The sequence below is a fragment of the Osmia bicornis genome, chromosome 11, assembly GCF_907164935.1.
Source record: "Osmia bicornis bicornis chromosome 11, iOsmBic2.1, whole genome shotgun sequence".
NCBI classification, from domain to species: Eukaryota; Metazoa; Arthropoda; class Insecta; order Hymenoptera; family Megachilidae; genus Osmia; species Osmia bicornis.
This window is the reverse complement of record NC_060226.1, coordinates 8,982,694-9,003,597: the sequence shown is the minus strand read 5'-3', so window position 1 is coordinate 9,003,597 and position 20,904 is coordinate 8,982,694. Positions and strand designations below refer to the sequence as shown.

The following is a 20,904-nucleotide window of genomic DNA, read 5'->3' as shown; positions in this document are numbered from 1 at the left end:
TTCACTTGGTCGAGGTTGTTCAGATGGTTACATACCTTGGATATTCCTGTGGATGGTATTGTTTTATGGGATAGATGAATGTTCATGAAAATACAATACAAAGCAAGTAATAGATTCAATTGCGATAGGTGTTCTAAGTTGATTTAATCATGAAAATAGAATATGGATGCGTGAAATCCAGTGATTACCAAGTGGTGCGCCTGTACCCGGTCCATCCATATTCTAGTTGTAATTGAAGTTCGTTACTTGGATCTTTGAATTGATTACATCCATCTTGTCTCCCGACGAGAGTGCTGTTGACTTTGAATGGACTCTGTCTTTTTAAATGGATTGGTACGTTCCTTGATTTATTATAGGAAGTTATATCTTCAACGCGAGGAAGAAACATGGACAAGACGTTAAATGGGTAAGTATAATTTAAACATATCGAATGATCAATGTGAAAAAGTGTATTAACAAACGTTATATTACAATAATAGGGAATCAATGCCACACCGTGTTTTATCAGTAAAAATCGATCACGAAAATTGACTAGGTTTGCTAGGTCGATTCGAACATCCCAACGCCTAATAGTAAATTTCTTCGTGAAAAGTGTAAAGTCATGACCGGAGTATTTTTGGTCGCGAACGTTCGAAGGAGATACGCTTCCGCGTTTGTTTTAACATCTGGATTATGGGATACGTTCACGTCTTCGAGGCTCATTTCTTCCGCGAGTTTTGTGAAATCCCATAATTTTATAGTAGAGTCTAACGAGCCTGAAAATGTATATCAGTCAGTCAATAAGAAAGTTCTTTGAATTTTTCAAAAAGTGCAATCATGGTGATAGTACTTACCAGATACTAACAAGTTTCCATCTCTGCTAAACGATAAACAATGAATAGTACCGGAATGACTTGACAAGGCGGCAACGAGATGACCGTGTGCCAAATCCCAAACTAAAACGCGGTGATCGGCTCCAGCCGACGCTAAAAATCGACCCTCTGCGGAAAAAGCAAGAGAATAAATCGGAGCTTTGTGTCCTGTCATTAATCTGACTTGGCTGCCAGTTACGCAGTCCCATAATCTTACTGTCATATCGCTGGAACCGGTCGCTACGTAATTCGAATTTGGATGAAACTGAACTACCTGAAAAATATTCACGGTCTTTCGTTGTACGTTAGAAATGAATAATCAAGACGAACTTACATCTACGTCCGAATAGTGACCGGCAAATATTCGAAGAGGTTGATGGGAATCGGTTGCCCATAGTCTGGCAGTTTTGTCGTGAGAGGAAGTGGCAAAGTAATAACCATGAGGTGAAAATCGAACGCACCATACTGGGAACAAATGTCCCTTGTAACATACCACGCAAGTCCATGTGTGTAAAGACCACAGCCTTACTGTAATACATTGCGTTAGAAATATTTTTCCTTATCAAGTACAGCTATAAAAATGTCATCAATTTCACGTTATACCTGTACTGTCTTCTGAGGAAGAAAGAAGTAAATTTCTATCTGGACTGAACGATAAACTGTACACGGGACCATTGTGTCCGAATAAAGATCTCGATGTTTCCGCTGTGCGATCGTCCATCATTCTTACCAATACGTCGTCTGTAATTACCGTCATACGGTTTGAATGTTAGTAATAAAAATCTTGTAGTCAACGAATATTACCTGCTTCTCTATCAATGTCCTGTAATTGTTCGCCAGTCTTCATCAGTCTTAATTTTTGTGGAACTAAACTCCAAACCTTTATACAAGAGTCACTGAATCCGATAGCTAGTAAACTCGAGTCTTCAGCTACTTCAGCCGCTGTTACACTATGTTTCATATTAGACGCGTGCTTAACTTTAATTCGACAAAATAATCTTCATGCGAACTTACGTATGAACTGTGTTTAAGAGTGTATAAAAGCATATAGATGGTAAGGTGTCTGGACCGAGTACAACGCGTTTCGATGCTTCTCTCAGTGCTTTTACCTTTTCCAATTTATCCGCATCTTTTCTGCACATAATTACATTGTGTTGCTTTTGCCGTATACGAAACGATGATACATTTACTAAGAAATTTCCTTACAAATTTGGTAAAGGCATTCTACCAACAGGTGGTGCATTCGGATCTGATTTGGTTTTCTTAGAAAACAGAGGATCCTTCTTGGCTTTCTTCTTTTTCGGTTTATCCCCATCTGCACCACCTGTATCGTCCTCCTCTTCCTCAGTTGGAGGCATACACTGAATGTCTGGCTCTTTTAAAAGTCCATAATACACTTTTGCCTTATTATCTGAAATGGAAAAACATGCTTTACCCGAATTCTCATTAACGTTGAATTTGAGAATTGCATTCCATGGTATTACCTTGTCTTGTTGCCTCACCAACCACTGCACCAGATGTAGCATCAATCTGTTGTTTGTTTCTTGCCACACCCTCGTACATATCAAAATATAAATGCTCTTGTATGATATTTAGTAATACACTGTGTTTCTTTTCTTGTAAATGTCTTTTTAATATTGAAAGAGTATCTCTTGACATTCTGATTATAAACTGATTGGACCTATAAAATGTTTTATTTCATTTATAGCACCAGATATAATTATTTATCCAAAAACCTTTGATATTACATACTTAAAAGTATCTGTTAATTCATTTCCAGCCATTTGTTCGCGTTTTGTTACATTAGATAATCTTTTCAAATCATTTTGGTAATATTCTTCTAGATTTCCACCAAACTTTTCCAATAACTGTTTAGCTTCCTCAGAATGATTATTGTAAACCAATTCAAGGTACATGTGTACCAAAACTGGGTATAAAATTGTACCCAACTCATGCTGTTTAATAGCAAATTATACTTCATTATTTCTGTATACTTCTTGTATGATTTCTACATACAATAACTTACTTTATATATATCTAAAGAACCTTCTACAAATTTCTTCAATTCGCTATATGCTTTCTCATAAAGTGCAGGATCTCCTTCGCTTTTATATGCAGAGAGTACACTGTTAACTTCAGAATCGGTCTGTTGAGCATCATCTGCAGATATATCAGTCAAATTAGCTTCTTTTTTGAATAATTCTTCCGTTCCCTGTGAAAATAACGCGTGAATAACTTATAATATATCAATGTTTATATACAAACTATAGGTTAGAAGGTATTTGGCATTGAAATTACTTGTAAAGTACCTTCAAATTGTATTTTCTAAGCAGTTGCAAAACTGCGAGCATAGTACTTTTGTCGTTGTCCATTTTCATTTAACAATTATGTCAACAATTCAAAATAATTTGTTCACAAATAAATCGTGCGAAACGTAGCACCACCTTCTTCAGCCATACGCGCATTATGGCGCGTATATACTCTAAGCGCTCCAAACATCATTTCATGAACCACCATTTAGAATTCAACCAATGGCAAACAAGCATTGTCTAAAACCATAGTTGACAAAGTGCTATAGAAATATTCATGAAAAAATTAGAAACCATGTGAAGTCGGCCACTAATCGAAGGAAGACGGCCACAATCATTTGAGTCGTATGATTTGATGAAATGATCCAAAGGTATGTAAAATGCAAAATATCAAAACAACAACAGAAAATATAAAAATTTGATAAAAGGAATAATTTGTGGTATTAAATTTTAGATTAACGTTATGAAGTAAATATATGTATTCACACCGATAAGAAGTGGTCAAGTATTCCGAGAAAAATCACGTGGTACGTGAAAAACAAATTGTTAAAAATGATTCTTCGAAAAAGAATTTGGCCTCGTACTTTAAGTGATTTCTTTTCCATGATTTTTATATTGATTATCGTGCCTCTGTTATATTGGTTCGAATTATGGGTGGTATTACCGGCAATACACGAATACGCAACTTTATTATTTATTTTACATTTTATCTTTGGAAATTTTATAATGTTAAATATTGTTGGAAATTTCACATATACAATTTTCTGTGATACCAGCACTAGAAGAGATATTATGCCAATAAGTGCTGCAAATACTAGAGACGGTTGGAGGTTATGTGCTTCTTGTGAAACCCTTGCACCTCCACGTTCGTGGCATTGCCCAACGTGTAACGTTTGCATTTTAAAGAGGGACCATCATTGTATTTTTACTGGATGTTGTATCGGTCATTACAATCACCGATATTTTGTCATGTTTCTTTTGCATTTATTTATAGCAACAGTGTATAGCTTTTATTTGAACAATTTGTTCATTTGGGATAGGATACATTTTGAATTTCCTATGTCCATAATCAAAATTATTTTTCCTTTAGCTATATTTGTTTTTGGGTTCGATGGTTCTATTGACCAATTTTATCTACTTTTATACATTGTATCTACAGTAGGAATGTTGTACACCGGGGTTTTATGCATTTATCATTTCTGTCTAATATTTAATGGTAACGTAGCAAATGAAAGTAATAAAAAAATATGTACATATAATTTAGGTTGGAAACAAAATATAAAGGAAGTATTCGGTGATCGTTGGTATTTAGCACTGATAATTCCTTATGTAAAATCTCAGTTACCACATAATGGTGTAATATGGGATACATCAAGTTCATGGCAATATATCAATCGTAAGAGTAAATAATGCATTTCTTTATAAAAAATATATACATATAAATGAACAACACAAATACATGAATGAAGTAAAACAATTTTTAGGATGGAGGAAACAAAATAAATTTTGTAAGGTTCATCAAGCTTATTATTATTATTTACAAAAATATAAATTTAAATACACATGTATTGATTAACTAATATTTATTATTGAATAAGTCATATAAATGTGAAGAATTATTACAAAAGATATGTCTTAGCACATTACTGAAAGAATTTAATTTTAATATTCACAAAGAAAGCTCAATTTAATAAAAAAATGTGAAATTTGTTCTTATTACATATAAATATAAATTTCATTACTGTAAATAGTTTCAATAAATATTATGTATAATGCATTGTACATTGATAAGACTAGTTTAAAACCACTATAAGTGTATGATATAATACAATAAACTTAAATGTTTTTTTTTGTATATTTTCCATTTGAATGCAATAATCTTAAATATACAATGTCTGTATTGAGCACTGAAACGTTATATCTACAAGTAAATGCTAAGTTACAAAAAAAGTTTGAGTAAAAAGAAATTACTTGTACTTTACTAATTAAAATATAAGCAAAATAAATATACACTACTATGTTTTACATGGAACAACTATAGTCAACATAGTTAAGAAAACAGTTAAAGCTATGTATCTATCAACACTACAGTCATGTATAAAAGAAAGGCAATCTATTAAAAAAGAACAAAATATGTACAATACAATCGTATCTCGATCACATTCTTATTCGGTTCTGTTGTACGTATGTTTTCCAAAATTCACAAGTTTCAGTTAATGAAAATAAAAATTACACTTTACCAAGCAAGCTGATATAGGCTCTTTTTCTGTAAGTTCTTTTTACTGCAAATTTTATGCAGACTAATATCAGTATGACAGCAGATGTAATATATAACACGACACAGATACTTATATCAAAAATTGTGAAATCCCATCCAATTTTTTTGCTGCTTGTATATTTACTAAGTACAAGCCTTTCTTGTCTTATTTTCATTTTATTATCGTTATCTTTACGCGCGTCAACTGACCCATAATAATTTATTCCTTTGTAGCTATATTTGTTCTTGAGATAATGTAAAACATTTTCTTCATTCCAAGTACCATTCTCGTATTTGCAATTCAGACAATGTTCTACTATTGGATATTGAATCTTTTTATGTTTTGGATCTTCGGTAGCATCACCTGCTAATCTTGCATTTACTTCATTATGAGCTGACCACAACCATAAAATACTCTCGTTGTCGTTAGAAACATCAAACATTTTATTCTTTGCAGCCATTTGTACAAAATGTTGCGAACAATCGGCACATCCAAAAAAGTGTTTTATATATCCATGCATCGCTTCTAATATCTTTCTGGGTTCATGTTCAGTATTCTTTTTTACAGCAGCATAATTAACTGTTAACATATGGAACATTGTCCAAAGACCACAGGGATATCCACGATATCCTTCCATACTCCCTTTGCACCCAATCCACTGTGGAGGCCCAGAATATATTGGAGACATTTCTTCTTCTGTGGATTTTATTATCTGACTAAATTCCTCTCCAGATATATTGTCCCGGTTTTTAATAATATCGCGAATTGTTTCTAGATAGATGTTACTATGTCTTAAAGGAAAATATTCAGCTAATACATTGAAATACTTTTTTAATGCATCCATTTTTTCTTCCTTGATTACTTTATGTAATGGAACTTCATGGCTGATAGAAAATCTCAAAGTATTTTCCAAATCCAATTGATACAAATAATCATCAGTTACCTCTGCATTCTGTGATGTTGTCACTTGCAAATGTTTTGAATTGTTGGTATTTGAATTATGATTTTCATTTTCTATAGAATGACTTTTTGTAGAGCTTTGTTCATCTAACTGTAAATTTTCTCCTCTTGAAGTCATGAATTCTTTAATGGTAGCAAAGACACCTTCCCTTGTAGGTACTCTAATTTTAAGAAACTTTTGTGTTTCATTACGACTGAAAGCTATTAAACTTGGAAAATTAGTAACTTTATTTGTTTCGCATAATAACTCATTATCAGATAAGACTCTTCTCATTTGTAATGTTGTAATTTTATGCATATCTAATATTACTTCTGCACCTAAATGCGAATCTGTCTTCTCAAACAATAAAAAGTAATATTTCACAGTATTCTGTACACCTTTCCAAACATTTGTTATTTCATAGTTTCTATAATAAAAGACACACAATTAATTTCAGTTATAAAAAGCAAAATATATATTAAAGATAAATATAAATTAATATACCTATATGGTGTAATATTAGGCCAGGAAGTACCTCGTCCTTCTTGTTGTTCTTTTTCTAATAAATCAATTAAACTATGCCTAAACTCATCAACATTATCATATTTACCCATTACTAAACCCAATGAGGATGGATTTGCATTTACAGAAAAGTATTTAATCAATGGGTAATGCATAATCTCATATTCACGACAGATTTGATTATTATCATCGTCTGCACAATCTATTGCAGCAACTACTACAATATCTCTCCATCCTTAAAAAAAATAAATAAATTTTGTATATAATTAATTTCATTCGAGAATTTATCGATTGTCAAATCTAAAGATAACATTCCTATAGACACTTTCTACATTATTTAAGATAAGCATGTATCAATGTAGATAATAATAATAATAACTCTTATATAATAGTTTACTTACCGTAAATATCATTGGCGAACTGTTTCCATAAAGGTGCAAATCGAAAACAAAAACCGCACCAACTATTATAAAATTCGACCAACCAACCTTTTGTATCTCCATAGACAGAAGACTTAAAATTAGTCGCGTTTAAAATAACTACATTATCACTGGCATTGTACAATCCTTGGGTCGGTATTTGACTGTCATACAATTTTTTTGATACCGCGGCATTGCAACTCACCGTTATTATAGCAATCAGCCATAATCTTAACAACAAATCAACACCGAAACGTTCCATATTTCTTACTCTTAATTACGCCTCTGGCAGAATAGAAATTTCGCGTTTCAGTGGGAAGGCACCATCCTCCCACTCGGAGGCGGTCCCGAGGGAATCGACGACGTATGGGAGGAAAGCACGTATATATATATAGTTCTTTAACCTGTGGCTCCCCATTCGTAGATTAACGTTTATGCGAGAAATTTTCAGTTGATATTTGTTATTAACTAGATTATACTAAAATTATTTTTAATATTTATTAATACTGAAGAGGTTGAGTAATAATAGATCTGAGATATATAGTCATTTATATCAAAAACACTGTTTATTAGTAGTTTCAATATGAATGACCGCTGCTTATACCTATACAAAATGAAAACAATAGGATGTCACCGTTAAGGATATATAAGGAGGTTTTGGGATGGTGGAGGGAATAGGGGTAAAGGTATTATATGTTTATTTATTTTATAAACACCTAATTACGGATATGTCATTTAACCAAATCAACTGATAAAGAATATGATCGGTATAAACCTTGGAGCACCTTACGCTCTTCCCTACTCATAAAAGATTTCGATGCTTCTTGAACATTTTTCGGAAACGTTCGACCAGTTTCACCCCCAACCACTGGCTTGTCCAGGTCGGGGGCCTGACGATCAACGATTTCGTACTGTCTTGAGTCTTGCAGTTCTTCTAGGCTTGAGACTTCTCAGCCGGTAATGAATGTGATTTCGGATCATATTCTTTGTCACAAGCGCGAAAAACCTTTGGATCTTCGAAATTCGAGCAAGACAAACATCTTCAGATATCTTGTCTTCAACTTTTCAAAACTTTCATTTTTTCAGAGTGAAACTTCAAACTTCCCTCTATCATCCAATACCTCTTGATTCAAAACCTTATAAACAAACAAACAGGTTAGAGAACTTACTTCTATTTTTTTAATTTTATTTTTTTGTTTTGTTTCGTTCTTTTCTGTGTGTAATGTGTTTCATTTCTTTTTCTTTTCATATAAACATTTAGAAATACCATGATCTTTCCAGATTTTATATCACGTATTGCCAGTGATATTTACTGCCCAAACGGCTGGAATACAACTTCTTTTAAGCAAATAATTAAATTGTCAAAGAAAGATGCAAATTAAATTATATTCCAACCTTCACATATTAACGTCATATACTGTTACAATACGGTAAACCTTATCTTCATAAAAGTTTTGTTAGGAAGCGATAAAAACATTATGAAAATAAGGTTTCTTTATGTCCATTCTAACCTTACTGTTTCATGCAAAGAATATGCTACACCCTTTGCACATTAAATTATTTCTCATTAATTGATATTGTACAATATCGTTATTTAAATGCCATATATTAATTGCATATGATGCAGAATTAGGTAAGGTAAGAATAGTAGTAAGAATGTAGCGTTTGCATTTTTTGACCCGGTACAGTATTGTTAGAAGAAATTTGAGGTCAAAGGGTCAAGTCACACAAATGGTCTCCCAAACACCTGGCCTCTCGCATCACACTCGTGTCACTTAATATCGACCTGAAATTCATTAAGCAACAAAAACTATGATTGTTTGACCCATCTTACGGGTTACGCTTAGTTACTACCGTACGACTTATTGGATGCATTCCTTGATGCTCCTGCCTTCCATTCTTGCTAATTTAACTACTTATTTGTACTTAAACATTTTGCTTCAACTTAAATATAAGCGGTCTACGAAAATATGAATCCAAATTAAAGAAGTTTTCGCATAAGCGACTGTTGGAGAAATTTTTCAACCACTTATAAATTTTAATTCTATAGGAAGTACCAACTTGTATATTACTTTTTTACATTGTATACAAGCGACACGGCATTTAATGATTTTTCGTTTGCTTTGCTTCTACCAACCTTACGATGGATCATAAAATTGTATTAGTATATTCTTACATAATAACTTATTTTAATATTACTGCATTTTTTAAATGTTAGAGATAACGAAAACAAGTCTAACATAATATGGTACATATTCATATTGTATGTATACGTATTCATGTGTGTGTACTGTAATATGTTGTTCTTTTAATTTCACAAAAAGGAAGAAAAAAAGAGGTTTCAGCGAATTATACAATATCAAATCAATGAGTTTTTTATTTCTGTATCCTGTGTGCATGAATCTATAGATTAATTGTATTTTCATGTGACAGAAGTATTATTTCAAAGGAGACACATATCCATGTAGACTGCTTATATTAGATTTTATAGAAGAACTAAAAGCAAACTTACGCGGAGAATAGGAGCGCGATCTGGATCTGTCGTAGCGTGAACGTCGACGACTGTAGTATGGACTGGGTGACCGTCGGTAGCTTCCTCTGTAACTACTTCTTTTTAAAAATATAAATTATTACAATTCTACTATTTTCTAAAAAGTAAATAATCGTATCGTTTAAGGTATTCACGCTAAGTAACTTACTCCCTACGTCTAGGTCCGTCCCAGCCTCGGTCGTGTAAATGTGTAGGTTTTCCCATGTAAATTCCGGGCGTGGGTGTATGAGCGCGCTGTGTGATCGAGAAAGCTACCCTTATTCTTCGGCCATCAATTTCCATTCCTGTGCACTGTTCTCTTGCTACTTTAGCATCTTCGGCAGATTCAAAATATACAAAGCAAAATCCTCTGGACCGCCCAGTCTGAAATATAAATTTTTCAATTAGCTTTGATAAAGTAAGACAAGTATAATAAATATTACTTCGCTATACCATCTTCTTGCTTTATAAAATGAAATGTACGTGTGGCCAGAGGCCTTTAACGTTTCATTATAACCTTAATGCATGAACGTTCTAAATCTCTGGCACTTTACTATACCCCTTTCTTAAAAGGGGTTATGGTTTGATTAAACAATGAATTCGCTGAAATAATGAATAAATACTTGAACATACGATACGTCAATGTTTACATACCTTTGCATCGAATACAACTTGTACACGTTCAACAGGCCCGTGTTTGGAAAAGATGTGATATATTTGTTGTTCGGTTGTGAAAATAGAAAGTCCAAATACACCTAAGCAACGAGAGGGATTAGGATTGTCCCTGTTACCGACATGACGTCGTCTAGAAGACATTGGACTTCGAGAATGTGAACGATAAATGTTCCTATCGCGTTCCCGAGAATAACGAGAACGGGAATATGAACGAGATCTGCTTCGGGAATATCGTCCACCCCTGTAAGGAGTACGACTACGACTGCGACTACTACCACGATGACCTGCACTAGCGTATTTGCTACTACGATACGATTTTCTTCCTCTGGATACAGAACGGCTTCTTGATCTTGAATATTCTTTCACCGGCCGATGAGATTCTTTGCGTTCTCTTGATTTACGTGATCTTGAATGTGAACGTGAATCTCTTAAACCGCCGTCTGCTGTTCGTGGTCTTCGAGGACTTGCACTACGACTACCGCTTCTCTGGAAAATATAAATATTATAATTTCAATAAGAATAATTTTTAATTTATTTGTATAATCTAACATATCTAATTTTACATTTGAATGTATGCAAAAGAAATGGAAGCTTAACCTTCCAGTCCATAGTTAATACATTGTATTTACTATAACGACTACAATTTGTGAAAAGTTGAACTTTAGGAATAATTTTTTAATCGATTTCACGCATTATTCAACGTTAAAACGTGACAATAATATTATTAAAAACACAATATAAGGGTAAAATACAGATGAACGTTTACGGATCGATAATGGCTGTAGTTAGCCGCATATCGTTATGGCTGCAATGTGTATAAAATTACACATAAAATTATTATTTTAGGAAACAAGGTATAGAAATTACCTCGATATCACTCATTATGGAAGTTTTAATATAAACAAATTTAACAAAATGTAGTAAAAATCAATGAAACGTTTGAAATAATACGGTGTAGCGTCAGTGTGTAGTAATGGCGTACAATCTTTGGACCGTTTCAGCGGGTAACAACCGGAAATGATGATTCTAGGTATACAAATGCGAAATACGCCAACATCCGGAGTTGCCAAGAAACGATGGTTAACATTGAAAATGGCGAACTATTTAACAAAACGGCGCCAATTTAAACATGAAACATCGTTTAACACCATCGTAGGTTTGGCAAATGTTTTATTTAAATTTATAATAATTTCTATCAGATTAATTGTATATTATCAAACAAGTAATAACAAAGAATAAAACAAATCTATTTTGTTTATAAAAATTTCAAAGCTACTTGAACTATATTCAAGAATGATATGCCAAAGAAATTTAAAAAGAGAACGTTAGGAAGTCTTCCATTAGGATAAGTTATTTTCAATGTTTAAAGTATCTACACTGAAGCGTATAAACAATTCATATTTAGACGAAAATTTGAAAGCAATGGGAGGAAAATTATGTAGGATTTAAATCTAAATATAAAATTTGACAATGAAAGCGTGTTTCCATAAAACCGCCAGTAGTGCATCTGCGCAGAAAGATGCGCGTGCTTCTGTGTCTAGAAAAACTTCAGATCGCATACTGCGACAGAACCAGAAACGAGGAAGATTCTCCGGTAGTCAGCAAACCATTTTTCTGTCGTCAAACGGATCAAGCTTTTTGTGAGACTTGGATCGGTCACAAAAAGCGGGATTCGCTTTTCGCATAGGAATTGGCCTGTTCAGGAGCCAGCTTATTTATATAAAACGTTTGAAAATTGTGAGTAAAGGTAGCAAGGTTTTTTTGATTTCGTATAGCGGACGATAGTGTGACCGGTTGGTTTATGCTCCCTATTGTCTTCGTTTCAAATAGAACATTGACAGTGATGAAAATCATTATTGACTTTATTCTCGTTTAAATCGCAATCAAACTTAACCTTTATACTTTATTGTTGTATTTTCTATGCTTCAGATACTAGAATTAATCAATGAATTTTATTACAATCATGGCCGCCAGCCGGTTTTCCTACCGTTTTATACTGCACAGACCTTGTATTAATTAGTAATTAGAACAGACTAAAATATTATTAGGACTCTGTTATTATTAAGATCTTATCATAATTTTATATATAATGTTATCTTTGTACTGTTTTACGTTTGTAAAACATCAGATTTTTGTAAATGAGAAATTGCTGAAATATGTGTTAAATTGGAAATATCATTTGACAGATCATTTAAAATGTTATTTATTCATTAAAAACATATTTGTATATTATTGTTATTACAATACAGATCATCAATTTAGATATTAAATTAATTTCAATTGTTTCAACTTTAGATATTTACATTATTTATAATTTGTATTTTTATAGATCAGATCTTGAGTAGACCAATAATTAAATTGCACTTGATATATATATTAAATGTAATTGAGATATTTGTCAATTAATTAAATCTATGTTTGAGTGTAATTTATGTTCATTTATAGATTGCCAAAATGGAAGAAATGCATCAACCGCAACAGGTTGGGCCTAATATGATGGCCAATGTAGGTGGGGTTCCTAATCATTCAAATAATGTTAACCGGCGTAGCAGACTTCGATTGTCATTACATAGTTTAATGGTAGAAAAACTTCCAATAAGTGAGGCCGCTCAATTGGAGATGAAATCATTGTCCAACAAAACTCCAGTTTCTATTCTTCAGGAATTGCTTTCTCGCAGGGGTACAACACCAAAGTATGAACTAATACAAGTAGAGGGTGCTATCCATGAGCCTATTTTTCGTTATCGTGTCACTGTTGCTGATATTGTTGGTTTGTATCTAATTTTGAATTTTTTTTTATATATAAAAAGTAATGATGTATTTGACCATTTGATATAAGTAACAAATGATAAGTATTTGACAATTGAAGCAGATCCAATTGTTTCAGCAATGGGGACTGGAAAGTCAAAAAAGGAAGCAAAACATGCTGCTGCAAGAGCTGTATTGGATAAGTTGTGTAGATTAAATAGCGAAGCTCCAGATTCTCCGCTCCAAAACAATATACCAGAGTAATAATTGATAACAATATTCAATTGCATTACTTACACGTTTTAGAGAATTGATACAATTTGTTTTATATAGTTCTGAGAATCTACAAGAATTATCAGGATACGGAGAAGAGAAAATAATCACAAATCCAATTGGAGCATTGCAAGAAATGTGTATGTCGCGTCATTGGCCCCCACCAAAATACACAATGGAAAACGAGGAAGGTCTTCCGCATGAAAGACAGTTTACCATTGTTTGTTCTATTTTAAAATATCGCGAAGTTGGTCAGGGAAGAAGTAAAAAAGTAGCAAAGAGGCATGCAGCTCACAAAATGTGGCAAGCTTTACATGATATGAATACAGAAAATTCCAATGTGGATGAAGATGAGGTAAGAATATTTTTTGTTCTTATATCCAATCTGTTGAAGGTAATGTTAAAATTAAATATTAAGGTTGTTCATCTAATGGTGTAGTACATGTTTTTAAATTCATTCAATAATTATTTCATATACATATGCAATATTTTGAATGTAACAATAAGCTTATAAATAAAGTATATAGAGACTTTTTTAGAATATAGTAGTGAAAGTAACAAAAAATAAAACTTAAATGTATTTTTGTTAGAAAATTTTGTACAACGTTTTTCAGTATGTATTTTTGTGATTTTCTGCTGTGTAAAACAATTATGACATGGAATGTATCTTGAGTATAAATCAGAGGATAGTTGTAGTAGGATAATATCGACGCGTCTTTACATAGGTTGCTTCTGTGTCTATGTTTGTGAATAGTTTTTGTTGTGTATGTGTGTGTATGTTTAGTGAAGTGGAAGTGATTTGGCACCCTATTATGAATATATATGAAATATATGCTACCTTTCTGATCACCTTGAATCTATAACGGATAATTTTTAAAATAAGAAATGTGTGTAATATGTATGTGTATTGATACTGAAATCATTTACACAGCAATATATTTTCAACAGTAAACACGCTTGGATCATTTCCACTTCATGATACTCTTAATATAAGTGCAGTCATTGGTGAAACATCTCCAATGATGAGCATGTAATTAAATTTTTATTATTAATTGTCCGTTATAGGTTTTACAAAGAAATGCAAATGTGAATGCCCGTTATGCCGATCTGAAAGGTAGCAAAATTTCAACTCTAACAACTATTCATAGCCTTAAGGTTTCACAATTTCATAAAAGTCTGAAATCATCAACTGGTGTTAAACTTTTTGAATTACAGGTTTGTAGTTATAGTAAGCAAAAACAATTACTATATTAGACCTTTGAATATTATTAAATTTTCTTTATTAATCCTTTTTGTTACAGAATACTTGTTTGAATGACGGCGATGTAAATCTGGTACAGTTTTTGCAAGAAATCGCTTCAGAGCAGCAATTTGAAGTAACTTATGTTGATATTGAAGAAAAATCTATCAGTGGTAAGTTATTTTTTTTACATTATATTAGTAACTACAGTTTTACCAAGTTGTTAATGAATATATTTTATTATTTAACTTACTATTTATTGAAAAAGTACATTTATTTTTCTGTAAGTATAAGATCCAGTAATACATCGTTTTCGGTTGTTGGAATATCCTCGCGTAATTGTTCATTAAATGCCACTGCAATTAAGTGTGGTCTTTTTTGTTGTTTCTTTAAACACAAATCCAAAAACTTATCATAATAACCCATCCCGTGTCCCAAACGTTTTCCTAGTTAACAAGTAATAACATAAAATTATTAGATTATAAATATTCTCTTCCTTAAGCAATTTGTAAATTAAAATCAACTTACCACTAAGAGAAAATGCAACACCTGGTAAAAGTATTAAATCCAACCCACCTATGACAAAGCATGCATCATTTTTTTATATTTTATTAATATTATTTTGAATATAATAGTGAAATGGAATGAAGTATGATTGTTAAAAATTAACAGTTCTTACCAGTTTCCAAAGCATTTTCTCTGGGTTCGTTAAATCTTGGTTGTTTGATATTCCATTTAGTTACTGGTAGATGTTCGTAATCATTCATTGAAAATAATTTAACCATTTCCATTTGTTTGCCATTATATCTAGGAATAAATACTTCCTTCTTCATTTCAAACATATGTTTTAATATCGGTACTGTATTAATTTCGTCATTTGTACTTAGGTATGAAGAAACCCTTTTGCTTTCTTGAAATTGTTTGAGAGAACGTAACTGTACATAATTGAAAGTGATCAAGATTAATGGAATTTCTGAACAAAATATGACCTAACCTCTTACACTCTGATTATGGATAAATTATTTATTTCATTCATGGACTTACTTTTTCAAATACTATCCTTGATTGCCTTTGTTTCTCCTCAGCACTGAGTTGTGCAATGATAGTTTTTATTTTTTTTCGTAAGTTAAGTTTGGCAGAATTTATTCCACACATGATCCTGTATCCTTACAACCCTTAAAAAAAAAAGGTACCTCATCTAACAGGTTTACATAAGCTAGAACTAACGTGTTTGTATTGAGAAACTGTAATGTGTGACCTCTGACATAGTTATCATAAATTGCTTATCACATTTAATGTATCTTAATCACTAATGTACATTTAACATAAGTTAATTGATTTTACATTATATTTTATAATAATTTGTTATACCTTTCTTTTCATTTCTAATTTTCTTATTTTAACAATTTTGCTTGAAATAAGATCTGGATCAGAGTAGAAGCACATTTTTCTATTGTTACAGGTAAATGCCAGTGCCTTGTGCAACTGTCTACATTGCCAGTGGCAGTTTGCTACGGTTGTGGTGTCACTAGTAAAGATGCTCAAGCTAGTGCTGCTCAAAACGCTTTGGAATATCTGAAAATCATGACCAAGAAGTGAGCCAGCGCTTTGCTCCTGCCAGCTGTCACGATCAATTGTAAATCCCATAATAATTTGCTGTCCAAAAATCAGAACAACAACGCAGACTCGAAAATACTATCGGTAAACAATCAAGCATTGGATAAGGGTAAAAATAGTCAAAAATTAGATCACGTGGGGAACAAGAGTAGATTATCAAAGTCATCGGTCAGAGCAGTAAATACTACAATATCCAATAAAGATGCTACGCTAAACACAATTACTACAGCATCGAACGTTACAGTTTCTACAAATAGAATAAATACATCTTTAAAAAAGAGCAATGGAAACAATGAGAACGTGAAATCTAACGAACAGCATTCAAAGAATAATTCGTCAATCTCAACCACAAATCAATCTAGCTCGAGCTTCGGTAACGTACGTGGTGTTACTGCAGTCTGTGTCGGTGGTAATGTTCCTCACGAGAGCGCATCGAAATCCAAAGATTATTCTACCAAAAAGTATTCCAGTGAAATCGATTCTAAAATGAAGAATTATCAGATACAATCCGATTACAAAGAACCTTCGGTGAACAGCCAGGACTACAAGGCAAGGAATAGCACACAAATGAACAATTTGTCGTCGAGGTTTGTAAATCAGTCGTCTGTTCAAGCTTTACACAGAGAGAATCATGGGATTTCTTCCAGTACTCAACATTCACGACCGGCATCACGGAACGATAATACAGCATTTGCTGTAGCTAGAAAGGCTTTGGAGCAACAGAATCCGGCATCGAAAATGGCACCGATTAATTTCCCACCGTTACGTGCCCCTCAGAGCATCGTAAACGTTCGTCATCCGTTCGTGACCGAAGCAAGAACCAAGCACAACGAGATAGCTGGTCCAAACACGAAATCGAAACTGAACGTAGCGTGTTCCTTGCAAAGTGGTGTGAAAGAGTTGGATCACAGCCGGCAAACGTTTCATAGTTACGGTACGTCGCAAATAGCTGGAATTCCAAATGTTCAAAGTTTAAGCAACGTTACAGCAAACATGTCGCCTTATCCTAGACCAGAAAGTTTTCCTCAACCGACCGTTGCTAGTGTGCTATTCCCAGACACTTCTCAGTTCCCTCAGTCACCTCCGTTCAGTACAACGCAAATTGGACAATTGAATCAGTATCAGACGTACGATCCTGGAAGCTTCGCGACTACACCGGTGAACGTGAATCCAGTAATCCCTCAGTTTTCCGCAGAAAGTTCGATCCCGTATCCGCAATACGATAATCCTCCTCAATTCGTGCAACCGAATCATTATCCGACAGCGGATATAGCGAACAGTCAGTATCAGTATCAGGCAGCAAGTGTTGGACAATTACAGGACTCGCCGATGTTCATTCAGAGCTTGCAGAGTCCGATTGCTGTAACTGATCAGTATGCTGCTCCTAATTACGCCAGAACTGTTAGGACAGAATTGATACCACGATTGAGGAGGCCGCCACGATTCAACAAGTAAAAATGATTTTTTTTCCACTCGATGATATGTATATATACATATTCTTAAACGATATTTCGTAACCGTGAAAGGGTGAGCATCGAATTGCATGAAAATTTGCCAATTTACTTGACTGCACTATTGATAAATTACATGGAGAGGATGTGGTAAAAGTTATTTCAATTTCTGATCCATTTTGAAATAAATTTTAACCAGTCTGCATGAATCGATGTAAGTATTAAAGTGACGGCTGGTATTTTGGCAAAGTTGCACGCGTAAAAAAAAAAAGAAAAGACAGAAAAAGACAAACAAATGTTGCCTGAAATGGTTTTATACGTTATACAGAAGATCAAATAAAAAGAAAAATCATTTTCACTTGTTTCTATCATTATTTGATGTGTGACATGGCAGGACACAGTGAGTTGAACTCGATTATAATTTTATCATGTAACTTATCTAATATTGTGGAGAAATGAAGGAAAGAGACGATTGCATGCAGTTTGTTAAATTGTACATAAAATTATGATTGTTAATAAGAATAGTTTGTAATTATATAGAATAGGGTGAACCGATTTCAATGGGTTTGATACATATTGTAAGGGTCAATGTTACGAGTAACTTTGCCTACGAAATATGAATGTTTTCCTCTGCGATATGAATTTTATTTTTTATTTTATATGCGAAAAATCTTCGAACGATACAATATACGATGGCAAAAATTACTCAGGGAACTGATGTTTATAACGTACCATCAAGATTTGTTGAAATCATTCAGGTTTACTTTGTTCTATATAATTATCGAATAGTCTCATTTCTATAAATACGTAGTAAGATGAGAAACGGTTCTGTACAAATTTGTTTTCGTCGAGATTGACTCATTGAAAGCAAATTTGTCGTAGCAAGTGGAGCAGAGCCCACAGTCATATAATGCATGTGAAAATCCATGAGGATTTGTGAAATAAGAAAGGAAGAAAGAAGAAAAGAAGTATAAGAAGAAGGAAAAGGAAAATACAGAAGCAACTGGATGATTATTATTATTATTATAATACGATAAGTCCTAGTTTTAATGAATGGTATTCTACAAGCTATACTTTGCATAGAATTAGTGGAGGTTTTCCAATATTTGAATATTAATTAGCTTATCGCTATGTTTTTAATGTGCTTCACTATCTATATATCGGATGGCGGTGTAACGATGTTCATTGCAATGCGATGGAAAACGATGAAAACACGTTAACAAAGTGGTATTTTAAAAGGGAAGAAAATTAGAATTTCTCTCTCTCGTCGAATCCTATTCGCTTAATTTGAACATCGTATCTCCACCGAGGCGTATGCACAGTGCAAACGTAGCTTTCGGCGATCCGAGTATAAACAAATGTATATGAAAGCGATCGCGTTAAACTAACGATATAATCTTTCAGTGGTGTATGTTTTTTCCTTTAATATGGTAGCTCATAAACTCATAAGCATCATATATTAAATATGCGTAAGGATTAATCGTTAAGAATTTTTCTTCACTAAGGTACACATCTCGTACAATGGAAACTATATACTCGTGTGTATTGAATTTTTCAATTGCCTAAGTGCGTCAACGTCACCGGATCAGACATTTATAACGTATAGAAAGAAGAAAGGGATGAATAACATCGCGAAAGATACATAAATAAGTGATAGACGCGTTGCGTAGCAATGCACTTAAATCATAAATTGAACTTTATCGTCCAATTTATGGATTATATGAACGATGGAGAAAAATATTCCTTTAACGACGAATCAGAGCGAAAAAGGAACATCGATCACCGAATACTGAGAATTTTTCTTCGGTTAAAGCCTAGAGTCTGTGTGTGCATACGCAATTTCGTCCACCAACGATATCTCTTATTTTCAAAATAATAATTACATAAATGTTAGCGTGTCGTATTCTTTCTTTGAATTCAAGCGCATATTGTTTCAATTTTAATTGAAAAAGCGAGTCGAAAGTGAACGTAAAATGCAAATAAGAAGTGAAATTTCACGTATGAAATAGTGTATGCATACTGTGGGATCGTTGACTCGATTTAACGATGAGTAGTGAAACTGCGACCAACGTTGAATATATTGATAGTACAAAAACGTTCGTTTTTTTTTTTTTTCTTTTTTTGTAAAAGTAAGGCGTCGCAGAGGGCACGCGTGGAATGAATGAGAGAGAACGAGAAGAGCGTGAGTGGTACGATGTTTGATGACACACGAGTGGTCCGACAAGCCGATGAGATCAATGAAATTACTCGAAAGCGATAATGTCTCCAGAATTCCTGGTTGGAGCATATTTCATACATACTTTTGGAAAATAGGCATTACTTACATGCAAAGTATAGAATGTGTATGCGTGTAGACAAAAGTTGATTGTTAGGTTGATACCGCAGACGATTATTTCTTTAAACATGAGAAACAAAGATATTAAAGAAGATGATTGATTCATTTCGAGCGAATTGAAATGAAATGATCGATATGGGTGATGATAATATTTTCTTATTGTAATTATTTTATTTATTTTTCTTTAGAGTTTGTGGAATTAGAAAAGCTCGTTGTGCCTTTTGTTTCAATTTCGTTTCTCATTTTTCTGACTGTAGAGCGCTGCTTCGCGTGGTGAGAATCTGACTAATGTATTTTTCGTGTGTAAGCGATTCATTTTCTTTTTCTTTTTTTTTTTTCTTTAGTGTCAATAGATATTAGATTCGTCGCGAATCATGAATTCGGATGACAAAACGAATGAAATACCGAACGACGTATCGTCATTGAAACGCGACGAAATTGTTTGGACTCGCCAGTTTCTAAGGGAACATAACGTCGTAGGATGTGAAATTAGAAGAGGACGGTCTGCTGAATATCTACTCGGAGAATCGACCTTTTTTTCTAAACAAAACAGATTGTTTTTATATTTTGTTCGTTAAAAAAATTAAAGTTTACGACGGTACGGTCTTGCGGGGGTTCGTAATGCTTCAAATTGGAACTATATCTTTTTTATTTTAATATTCTTTTCCAATTCTTTTTTGTTGTCATTGATGTTGATGTTGTTACTGCCATGTACGTAAGATCGTAGCTTATCGTA

General features: G+C 33.3%; 7 protein-coding genes across 14 annotated transcripts; 3 read left to right on the top strand and 4 right to left on the bottom strand.

Moving 5' to 3' along the window:
* Nucleotides 1–431: 431 nt before the first annotated feature.
* On the bottom strand, nt 432–3,347 carry LOC114878837 (transcription initiation factor TFIID subunit 5). Its single transcript, XM_029193083.2, has 11 exons — nt 3,161–3,347; nt 2,878–3,063; nt 2,604–2,806; nt 2,336–2,532; nt 2,058–2,262; nt 1,866–1,985; nt 1,656–1,801; nt 1,455–1,592; nt 1,186–1,379; nt 834–1,125; nt 432–755 (listed from the first exon to the last, which is right to left on the bottom strand). Exons 1-11 carry the CDS (start codon nt 3,227–3,229, stop codon nt 541–543), a joined length of 1,965 nt encoding a protein of 654 aa, XP_029048916.1. The 5' UTR covers nt 3,230–3,347; the 3' UTR covers nt 432–540.
* Nucleotides 3,348–3,433: 86 nt separating this feature from the next.
* On the top strand, nt 3,434–5,412 carry LOC114878845 (probable palmitoyltransferase ZDHHC24). The gene is made up of 2 exons (XM_029193106.2): nt 3,434–3,531; nt 3,615–5,412. Exon 2 carries the CDS (start codon nt 3,713–3,715, stop codon nt 4,568–4,570), a length of 858 nt encoding a protein of 285 aa, XP_029048939.1. The 5' UTR covers nt 3,434–3,531; nt 3,615–3,712; the 3' UTR covers nt 4,571–5,412.
* On the bottom strand, nt 4,997–7,712 carry LOC114878839 (sulfhydryl oxidase 1-like). The gene is made up of 3 exons (XM_029193085.2): nt 7,282–7,712; nt 6,863–7,115; nt 4,997–6,785 (listed from the first exon to the last, which is right to left on the bottom strand). The coding sequence occupies exons 1-3, from the start codon at nt 7,559–7,561 to the stop codon at nt 5,390–5,392; spliced, it is 1,929 nt and encodes a 642-aa protein (XP_029048918.2). The 5' UTR covers nt 7,562–7,712; the 3' UTR covers nt 4,997–5,389.
* A 134-nt stretch (nt 7,713–7,846) lies between these two features.
* On the bottom strand, nt 7,847–11,537 carry LOC114878844 (transformer-2 protein homolog beta). 5 transcript variants are annotated; one of them, XM_029193104.2, is made up of 5 exons: nt 11,372–11,537; nt 10,484–10,990; nt 9,999–10,213; nt 9,812–9,906; nt 7,847–8,435 (listed from the first exon to the last, which is right to left on the bottom strand). In XM_029193104.2, the coding sequence occupies exons 1-5, from the start codon at nt 11,384–11,386 to the stop codon at nt 8,410–8,412; spliced, it is 858 nt and encodes a 285-aa protein (XP_029048937.1). In that variant the 5' UTR covers nt 11,387–11,537; the 3' UTR covers nt 7,847–8,409. The 5 variants fall into 5 exon arrangements, with proteins under 5 accessions (XP_029048937.1, XP_029048935.1, XP_029048938.1 ...); XM_029193102.2 differs by having other exon boundaries at nt 9,812–9,909; nt 11,372–11,536; XM_029193105.2 differs by having other exon boundaries at nt 7,847–9,085; nt 9,812–9,909; nt 11,372–11,535.
* Nucleotides 11,538–12,049: 512 nt separating this feature from the next.
* LOC114878842 (RISC-loading complex subunit tarbp2-like) lies at nt 12,050–16,460 on the top strand. 4 transcript variants are annotated; one of them, XM_029193096.2, is made up of 7 exons: nt 12,050–12,241; nt 12,950–13,274; nt 13,392–13,512; nt 13,586–13,880; nt 14,591–14,740; nt 14,827–14,938; nt 16,228–16,460. In XM_029193096.2, exons 2-7 carry the CDS (start codon nt 12,959–12,961, stop codon nt 16,362–16,364), a joined length of 1,131 nt encoding a protein of 376 aa, XP_029048929.1. In that variant the 5' UTR covers nt 12,050–12,241; nt 12,950–12,958; the 3' UTR covers nt 16,365–16,460. The 4 variants fall into 4 exon arrangements, with proteins under 4 accessions (XP_029048929.1, XP_029048928.1, XP_029048932.1 ...); XM_029193095.2 differs by having other exon boundaries at nt 13,377–13,512; XM_029193099.2 differs by lacking the exon at nt 14,591–14,740.
* On the bottom strand, nt 14,779–16,022 carry LOC114878848 (5-formyltetrahydrofolate cyclo-ligase). Its single transcript, XM_029193111.2, has 5 exons — nt 15,810–16,022; nt 15,445–15,700; nt 15,294–15,341; nt 15,019–15,211; nt 14,779–14,929 (listed from the first exon to the last, which is right to left on the bottom strand). The coding sequence occupies exons 1-4, from the start codon at nt 15,918–15,920 to the stop codon at nt 15,039–15,041; spliced, it is 588 nt and encodes a 195-aa protein (XP_029048944.2). The 5' UTR covers nt 15,921–16,022; the 3' UTR covers nt 14,779–14,929; nt 15,019–15,038.
* A 324-nt stretch (nt 16,461–16,784) lies between the features above and the next one.
* On the top strand, nt 16,785–20,867 carry LOC114878872. The gene is made up of 2 exons (XM_029193144.2): nt 16,785–16,969; nt 17,030–20,867. Exons 1-2 carry the CDS (start codon nt 16,869–16,871, stop codon nt 17,835–17,837), a joined length of 909 nt encoding a protein of 302 aa, XP_029048977.2. The 5' UTR covers nt 16,785–16,868; the 3' UTR covers nt 17,838–20,867.
* Nucleotides 20,868–20,904: the final 37 nt, after the last annotated feature.

Bases quoted from the DNA above. Each gene is read 5' to 3' on its own strand.
- LOC114878872 (XM_029193144.2), top strand. From the start codon at position 16,869: ATGAAGAATTATCAGATACAATCCGATTACAAAGAACCTTCGGTGAAC. The intron at 16,970-17,029 runs GTTTGTAAATCA...GATTTCTTCCAG, and splicing joins ATGAACAATTTGTCGTCGAG to TACTCAACATTCACGACCGG.
- LOC114878839 (XM_029193085.2), bottom strand. From the start codon at position 7,561: ATGGAACGTTTCGGTGTTGATTTGTTGTTAAGATTATGGCTGATTGCT. The intron at 7,116-7,281 runs GTAAGTAAACTA...ATTTTTTTTAAG, and splicing joins GTTCGCCAATGATATTTACG to GATGGAGAGATATTGTAGTA. The intron at 6,786-6,862 runs GTATATTAATTT...CTTTTATTATAG, and splicing joins CCTAATATTACACCATATAG to AAACTATGAAATAACAAATG.
- LOC114878842 (XM_029193095.2), top strand. From the start codon at position 12,959: ATGGAAGAAATGCATCAACCGCAACAGGTTGGGCCTAATATGATGGCC. The intron at 13,513-13,585 runs GTAATAATTGAT...TGTTTTATATAG, and splicing joins CTCCAAAACAATATACCAGA to TTCTGAGAATCTACAAGAAT. The intron at 14,939-16,227 runs GTAAGTTATTTT...CTATTGTTACAG, and splicing joins TGAAGAAAAATCTATCAGTG to GTAAATGCCAGTGCCTTGTG.
- LOC114878844 (XM_029193100.2), bottom strand. The intron at 10,214-10,483 runs GTATGTAAACAT...TTTATATTTCAG, and splicing joins AAGTTGTATTCGATGCAAAG to ACTGGGCGGTCCAGAGGATT. The intron at 9,910-9,998 runs GTAAGTTACTTA...ATTTTTAAAAAG, and splicing joins GACGGACCTAGACGTAGGGA to AAGTAGTTACAGAGGAAGCT.
- LOC114878848 (XM_029193111.2), bottom strand. From the start codon at position 15,920: ATGTGTGGAATAAATTCTGCCAAACTTAACTTACGAAAAAAAATAAAA. The intron at 15,701-15,809 runs GTAAGTCCATGA...AATTATGTACAG, and splicing joins CAAGGATAGTATTTGAAAAA to TTACGTTCTCTCAAACAATT. The intron at 15,342-15,444 runs GTAAGAACTGTT...GCTTTGTCATAG, and splicing joins AGAAAATGCTTTGGAAACTG to GTGGGTTGGATTTAATACTT.
- LOC114878837 (XM_029193083.2), bottom strand. From the start codon at position 3,229: ATGAAAATGGACAACGACAAAAGTACTATGCTCGCAGTTTTGCAACTG. The intron at 3,064-3,160 runs GTACTTTACAAG...TTATTTTCACAG, and splicing joins TTAGAAAATACAATTTGAAG to GGAACGGAAGAATTATTCAA. The intron at 1,126-1,185 runs GTAAGTTCGTCT...AATATTTTTCAG, and splicing joins GTCACTATTCGGACGTAGAT to GTAGTTCAGTTTCATCCAAA.
- LOC114878845 (XM_029193106.2), top strand. From the start codon at position 3,713: ATGATTCTTCGAAAAAGAATTTGGCCTCGTACTTTAAGTGATTTCTTT.